Source organism: Corvus brachyrhynchos, unplaced genomic scaffold (genome assembly GCF_000691975.1).
Source record: "Corvus brachyrhynchos isolate BGI_N302 unplaced genomic scaffold, ASM69197v1 scaffold21, whole genome shotgun sequence".
NCBI lineage: Eukaryota > Metazoa > Chordata > Aves > Passeriformes > Corvidae > Corvus > Corvus brachyrhynchos.
In genome coordinates this window covers 2,273,751-2,281,675 of record NW_008236924.1, presented here as the reverse complement: position 1 = coordinate 2,281,675, position 7,925 = coordinate 2,273,751, and the positions used below count along the sequence as shown (strand labels likewise).

Genomic DNA, 7,925 nt, shown 5'->3' with positions numbered 1-7,925 from the left:
CTGGGCTCTCCAGGGGAAGCCAGTGGTTCCCAGAAACCAAGAAGCATCGCACAGGGGATACAGCCAAGGTCATCCAGCTGACAAGACTTCAGAAACTCAAAATGAGGAAGCTGGGCTGGCTCAGGCCCCCGCAGCTGCTGAGCCACCCTGTTGTCTCTGAGCAGGGAAAATGCACTCACCACCCCTGCAGGAGGGGCTGCTCCAGCATCAGTGCCTGACCCAGCACGTCTGGTGCAGACACATCTCCAGCTGGCAGAGCATGTCACCAGCAATTCCTCTGCCAGCATGGAAGACAGAAAAGCCTTCAAGGACACCTGTGAACACTGGGTCAGGTTAAATGGTTCAGGGAGAGGGGCTGGAAAAGCCGGCCGCGCTCCAGGGAAAACACTCCAGGGAAAACGCCGCGTCAGTCTGGGCCCCTGAGAAAAGGCTCGAGTTGATCCAGCTGTCGCTCCAGGCACGAGGCACAGCAAGGACACCTCAGCGCTGGGACAGGAGGGCACCTGAGGCAAGGCTGCAGGGGCCCAGGGTATGCAAGTGAGCCAAATCGTGGAGGAGATGGAGGGTCAGGCCCTCCTTCAAGCCAGCTCACAGACCAGTTGATAGTTCACGACCTAAAAAATAAAATCAGTCACGGGGGAGAGGGAGGGCTGACATGAACAGGAACTACAAGACAGCAAAGACAGACACCAGACTCATAACTCCTTATAAAACAGAAAAAATCCCACCCCACTCACCTCTGGGGACAACTGATTTGCAAATTAAAAGGGGGTGTCCACCCTCCAGGAGGGATCAGGAGCAGTTCCCTCAGCTCCCGAAGCTCTGCCAGGCTCTAATGAAAAGCTAGTTAACAGTTAATTATTACCCATTCAGACACACGATCCCCTACTCTGACTGCCGGCTGGGAGGGATAAGACAGTCACGTGATGCAAAAATCCCGACCTTATGAAAGCACGGGCAACTATATTTAGTTGGAAAAACGATGACCTAGCGAGCCTGTTCCTCCCTGGCCCCCCCCTCAGAGGAGCAGACCTGCCACCTCCCGAGATCTTACCTCCACGGCACCCTGGAAGATCCTCATCCAGCAGGAGTTGTAATACTTCAAACAGGGACACCTGGCACGGGAGCAAGCCCTGTGTGCATCTCCAGGTTATCCCGGGTGGAGGGGCCAGACCAGCACATAGTCCAGGCTGGGGGGACCCTCCCTCTCCATCCTCAGTGCTCTGGAATGGGTCACCTTGTCAGCAGCAAAAGCTGATAAGCAGCAAGAGCAACAAACAGGGGCCTAGCCCAAGGTCCTGGACCTTATCTTGAAAGCAGGAGGCACACTGGGAACCTGACCAGTGTGACCAGCACAGGAGAGGCATTCAGCAGCAATGCTCCAGCTGCTGGCTTCTCCATGCCAGAGCTGGTGACAGGAGTTTGCCTCCCTGGATCACTCTACTCCTCTCAGAGTACCTGGGTGACCAAGACAGACACCGGCGTGCTGAGAATGGAGTGGGAGCCAAGGCAGCACCACTGCGGAGAGATGGCCCCAGAAACAAAATCCAAGAGCATCACCTGCTCCCTCTGCAGTGAAAGAGCGTCAAAGCAGAAGAAAAACAAAAAGCCTTAGGACCAGACATCATTAATCTGTTGTCATCAGCAGAAGGGTGCTCTCTGCCTGCATCCCGCTGCGGCTGATGAGACAGCACACCCGGCGGCGCCCGTGGCACGAGCGAGAGGAGGTCACTGCATCGCTGCCGAACCCAGGGCGCCGTGCTGACACGATCCCTTTAATGGCCGTCAGCCTCTTCTGCAGCTGCATCTGGGGACTTGGAAGCTGACAAAACCCTTCCTGGGAAGCATCTGGTACGTCTCACTGTAAATATTTAACAACAAAGAGACAGGAATCGAGAGCCAAGCGCCTGCAGAGAGACCCTCCAGCTCCAAGCGTTCGCACTGTCTAGGAGGAGACTGTGCAGCTCCCACTGTGCCAGTGGAGGGGGAGAGGGGTTGTACAAGGCAAAAGTACAAACTCTGCACAAAATATGCCTCTGGAAAACCTGTCATCTCAAAGAGAATGGGTTTCCAGAGAGGAGACGGTGACATAATTTAAATAACATCATTCCGAGTTCCTCCCACTGTGATTCCTGTACCTGACCAGCAACTTTTGCAGCGGCATCCCTGCAAGGCCAGAGTGTCCCCTGAGCAGTGGCCACTTGCTAAGTGACCACTTAACCTCACCCTCAGCCTACACAGCTGCAAACTTGCCTCCCTGACTGCACAGAACAAGAAGAGACTGAGCAGCAGCTCGGCTTGTGAGGCCAAGGAAGACAAGGCCAGCACCATGCAGAAATCCAGCCCCATCTCCTGGGGCAGGAGAAAGCAACAGGGATTTGGTGGTAGGAGCAGGTGCAGCAAACTTTCCCAGGAATTTAGGGAGGTCAGACCTAGGTCACCCACTAATCAAGGTGTCTCCATAAATGCGCTGAAGAAATCTTACAGTCCCGTAACCACCTGGATTAAACTAAGCACAGGTATGGGGGCTTCCTCCTGTTGGTGAATCCAGAGTATTAAAACCATGACAAGGTACTCAAATATCCCTGTGATCTTTGAGTGCAAGCAGAAGGGCTTCTTTTTGTGTTACTTCAGGATTACTGTACCTCAGCTGAGCTGATTTCAGGGCATGCTTTCCAAGCACAAGATACACCATCCTCACTTATGCCCCCCAGCTTAAGTGAGATGCAGTGACATTCTGGGTTATTTATAAATCACTCTGATATAGCAGCTTCCTTCCTGGGTTCGCAATCACATGAATCCTGATGCATAAACCACTCTCTAACAAAGCTAATTCCTGTGCTACAGGTGGCTACCTCCCATGTCAATACAGAGCATAAAAAGAGTACAACACCCTAATCCAACTAAGTTTTCCCAAAGGAGTCAGGAATACCCAATTACAAAAGAGTGCAACATAGCACTTTCCTAATTAAAAGATCTATCTCCCCTCCTTTTCTTTCTAAAGGATTAAAAACCACTTCCTTGCAGTGGTAGCATCACCCTCATCTCTTTACGGAAAACTTCACAGCATTTAATTCAAAGGGGCATTTATAAACTCAAGAAAGATATCTCAGACACTGCTGACAATTGTATAAAATGATCAGGTCAGGGTGCAGCAGATGAAAAAAGTCATCAGGAGTGGTGAAACCAAGACAGAGCATCACTTGCTGCTCTGTTGAACATCAGCACATCCACAACTGCACCCTGCAGTCAGCTCTGGTCTCTGGAATTCAACAAGGGCACAGAGCTGTTACAGCTGCTCAAAGAAAAGCAATTAAACCACCCAGAGGCAGCTCCTCCAGAGGCGAGACTAAAAAGGCTGGGATCCTCCACCATGGAGAGGCGGAGGGCTGGCTGCAGCACACAGCAGGCCAGGAGGGCACAGGCACAGCACACTAAGCTAGCAGGAGATCCATTTGAAGTGGCAAAAGTATTCCCTTCCAGAGCAGGCAGCAAATTTCACATAGTAGCAAGTCCTGGGAGCTGAACAGCATCGGTCACCTGGCAGAGGAGTTTGGTGTTCACACCAAAGTTGTCCGCAGACATCCAGCTACAAATGCGCCCCCCCAGTCCTCCTCAACAGCAGAAGTGGGAATGTCAAAGTGCATCCCTCTGCCTACCAAGCCCAACCCTGCATCTCTCAAGGGTGTTGAAGTCTCCCAACTTTCCATCTGAACTCCAGATCACATGGTTTGAAGTGGCTTCTTCTGAAAAGCACCCTACAGCTGCTGAATCCTGGTTGTGGGATGTGGGAGAGGAGAGGACAGAGGAACTGCTGTGCCAGACAGAAGGAAAGTGAGGCCTCTCTCCAACAACTGCTTTATTTGCAAACACTATTAGGTAACTGGGATGCAAACACTGCTGCCCTTCCACCTCCATAGCGCTTGCACGTGACATGGGGATGATCCAGGCTGAGGGCAGGACACCACTGGCATCCATATGCTAACAAGCAGGAACATGCTCTGGGGCACACTACAGCTACTGAGCCTACAAAATGGCAGATTTTTGGCTCAGGCGCCCCACCTATGCAATTCCCAACCCTGATACTGCAACTCAGCATCTTCCATCACTCTGCTAACCATTTCCTTGGGAGAAGAACAGACTTCTCACCCGGAGGGAAAACCAGCCATAGAAACCCACCTGACTTTTTAGGATTAACCTTAAAAAATAGACCAGACACGGGTGTGGGAGTTCTGGTGACCAAAGCAAATCAACTCATTCAGTAACCTCAGCAATGAAAAGGAGGTGAGGGACTCAAACCCAACAACCTCAGGAGTGCACAACAGCTCTGGTAGCAGGAGCAGTGCTACTCTGCCTTCGCCTGCTGCCTTCACACTTCAATGTGTTTTGAGATACCAGAGCTTCCAGATAAGCTTAGTGCATGGGAAGAAAAAGCAAGGCACCAGCTTTAAGCCTTTTCTGAGAAAGACCGCACAGTGTCTTGTGCAGCCACCATTTAGAGGAATCCTGTTTAAGCTTTAACTTATCTCCTAAAAAACATACAGAATTGTAAGAAAGCCCCCAGCTCTGTAGGTAATGTCTTCTGCAACACTACTGACATGTAACAAACACTCTCTGAAGCACTATCATCTGCTGCAGACATACACTCATGCCCCACCCTGGAGACAGCTGTGCAAGGTCCCCAAACAGCTGGAGAACAGAGGATGGAGCTGTGCCAAACAAAGGACATCTCTGAGTTTGCAGCACAGGCAGACAAAACCCAATACCCAAAGAAGACAGATCTTCAGCAGGGTGAAGAAAAGCCTCCTATTAACTCAACAGATGGGAATATACCTTTGCTGCTTCAAAACCTTAATATTTCACTCTCACATGTTGAGAAAGCAACAGAATTATGAGAAATTTACAACTGTGGAATCAAAGCCTTAATCCAGTGCATCTAGTTGTATACCACGGCCTTGTTAGCTGGCTAGAGCTCTGGAAACACATCCACAAATTCCATCCCTCTGATCAGCTCAGGAACTTAAATTACAGTGCCTCCAATGTTACACCAGACCACCTTTTTTTTTACTGAAATCAGCTTTAAGGCAACAGAGCTGATTTCCATACTTCCAACACCTCCACCATCAACAGCAATTTACCCTCACACTATCCATGAACTGGTGAAATGGGATCCCATGCAAAGCCAAAGATGGGCATCAGAGGTGGACACAGTGACATGCCTAGGGTGACACAAGGCCACATCAGGCACTGACTTCCATTCCCAGTGCCTTTGCTATAGGACATCCCCACATGGCACCACAGCTCTGAGACAACAGGCTCCCACTGAATGATCTTGGTATCACTGGTTAAAACACAAACCTTTCCTTCAGTCCTGGCACTTCCACAACACCAACCTGGATGAGGAGCTTCTGGCAATTTGGGAAAGGCATGAATTGAGATCATCAGTATCTGCTTCGGAAAACTAATTCCTTTCCTGATTTGAAACCTCCATCCAGAGCAACCTCCCTCCCAGCAAGGCTGCACACACCACTGGGGCCAGGAAGTCTTTTCTCTGCACTGATGGCAACACAGTGAGTTGTCTTGGTTGTCCTTAACAGCAATACTCAACAGCAACACACAGACTACAAGCCATGGGGGAGGTCTGTGTCTTCCCGAAGTATTGCAAATTCAAATATATAACCTCGGGTTCACAGGCACGTCCATCTGTATACAGGTAACATATAAACAACAACAATCTGAGCTACATTTGCATCTTGACACATCAGTGTTTTCAATTTTGTGTGATGACCAAGACCTACAAGTTCCCAAACTCTTTCACCCCGGACATCCAAATTTGCTATGCTACAATGTACGGGAGGAAAGAACCTTCCAGCAGTTTAGTCATCACTACATGAAAGCATAAAAGATCTCCCTGCTATACAGGAATGGCCAAATATTAAAGGTCTGTACTTTCTTTACGAAGTTGTTTTGCTTTGGTTTTTTGGGGGTTTTTGTTGATTTGGAGTTTTTTTGTTACATTAATGTCCATTGCATATTCTTGTACCAGTCTTTTAAGTCTGGTTAGCGCTGACTCTGAAGGAAGAGAAGTGCAGGGAAGGCAAGGGAGAAGGAGGTTTCAAGAGCTCCATTTTTATTTAATACATACCAGACTGGCCGTCAGTTGGAAATATATCTGTAAAAGAAAAAAAAAAAAAGATCAGTATTGGTTACAGCTGGAGTGCAAATCACATTTAAAAGGTCTCATCTCTCGATTTGTTTGCTTTAGCTAAACAGAGGAAGTATTTTCTTAGTATCTCAAGTTAAACATCAATCCAGCTTGGAACCCACCACAATTCAACCACTTGTTGTGAGAAAGATTTTGAAGGAGTCTGTGTTTACCTGAATGCGTTGCTCTCATAAATAACCTTCTGTATTGGCTTCTAGCAGACAGCAGTGAGCAATAAAAAAGGTTGTTGAGATGTACAGAGATCCACACAATGAGCTTGGTGGCACCCCACACTCTCCCTGAGCAGCAATATCAGATGGAAATCTACAGAGAACATCTAACAGGGAGCACAGCTGGAAGCCAAGGCAAAAGCCAAGTAAGCATTCTCCTGATGGTCCTTGGTTTTTGCAGCCACAAGGGACATCAGCAGCTGTGCCTGGCTCTAACACAGCACCTACACCAGACATACACACACTCATCACCAAATGGACACCCAGGGCCTTGGCACAACACCCATCACACCACGAGAACCCCTTCCCAGCTCAGGAGGCTCTGTCAGCAGGCACAGCCAGCTGCACAGGACAGATGGAGTCTGGAGGGTTCAAACCCCAAAACAGATTATTCAACCTCCCCAGCCCCCCAAGCTCTTTCCACTTAGAGGTACAGGCCCTTCTCTTGGAAAGCCTTATGTATTGCTGGGAAGATATTTACTTAAGTAGCTGTGAAGGACCTGACTTTTCATCTGAGGAGCACACAGGACAGTGTGTGTGGAAAAACCCTGTTGATAACAGCTCCCCCAGAAGATATGAAAACAGTACTTTTGAGAGAGCAATACCATTATGTTTTCTTCAAGGATCCTGAAAGATGAGGGGGAAGGAAGGCTGCCAGCAAGGCAAGGTCCTCCTGGGACAGGGGCAGACCCCTGGCTCCTGCTTATCAGCTACCCAAAACACACATTCAGCTGGAAAATCACAAGAGTTGCAGCAAGGACTACCTCTGAGGCGGGGCAATGCTCTCTGGCCTGGGTTCAGCTCATGCAGAAACAGCAAAAACACCCCTCTGCCAAAATAACTTCTCTTCCTTTGACTTGCACCATGTTCAATGCATCCTCAGGCAGGGATGCTTTCATCCCACATAAGAACAGGAAGAGCCAAGCGGAGCAAAAATACCCAGAAGTTAAATCAAGACTCCCTCCATCCCTATTACAGTTATGGTCTGTGGCCATTTGAAGGCATGATATCAAGGACAGCCCAGCACATCCAGAACAGTCTCCAAGCACCAGTTTGGATCCTTTGCAAGGTGGATGTTCTACTGCAATCCTCCACCAGCCCATGTCCCAAATGCATTTAAACATCTTATATTTCTGTGATGGCCACTGATGAGTTCAGGCTTCTACATCAGCAAGCTGAAACACCCTGTACTTCACAGAATCATAAAATGGTTAAGGTTGGAAAAGACCTTTAACATCTCAAACGAGATACAATTTATTTCCCTACTTGGGCTTCTCTGCAAAGGAACAAGGTGGTAACACTGGCATCCCACCTGTTTGGATCAGCCAGCGGTACCAGATGTTACCAAAAACCAAAATAAATAACAACAACACAATGGTTGATAAAATAAATTCCTTTGTGCCAGCCAGGAATTCAGCAAAGCCCGGCTTTGGCAAACATTCCCCTTGCTGTGCCCTGAGGGGTGCAGTTGTCCAGTCTGCACTCCTGCT

At 48.8% G+C, this 7,925-nt stretch overlaps 1 protein-coding gene across 1 annotated transcript in view; it reads right to left on the bottom strand.

Annotated features, from left to right (window-relative positions):
* LARP1 (La ribonucleoprotein domain family member 1) overlaps window positions 1-7,925 on the bottom strand; it is a 27,268-nt gene that overhangs the window by 19,106 nt on the left and 237 nt on the right. The window contains exon 2 of the mRNA XM_008628943.2: window positions 6,146-6,172. Coding sequence (XP_008627165.2) covers window positions 6,146-6,172 — 27 coding nt within the window. The remainder of the gene's footprint in view (window positions 1-6,145; window positions 6,173-7,925) is intronic.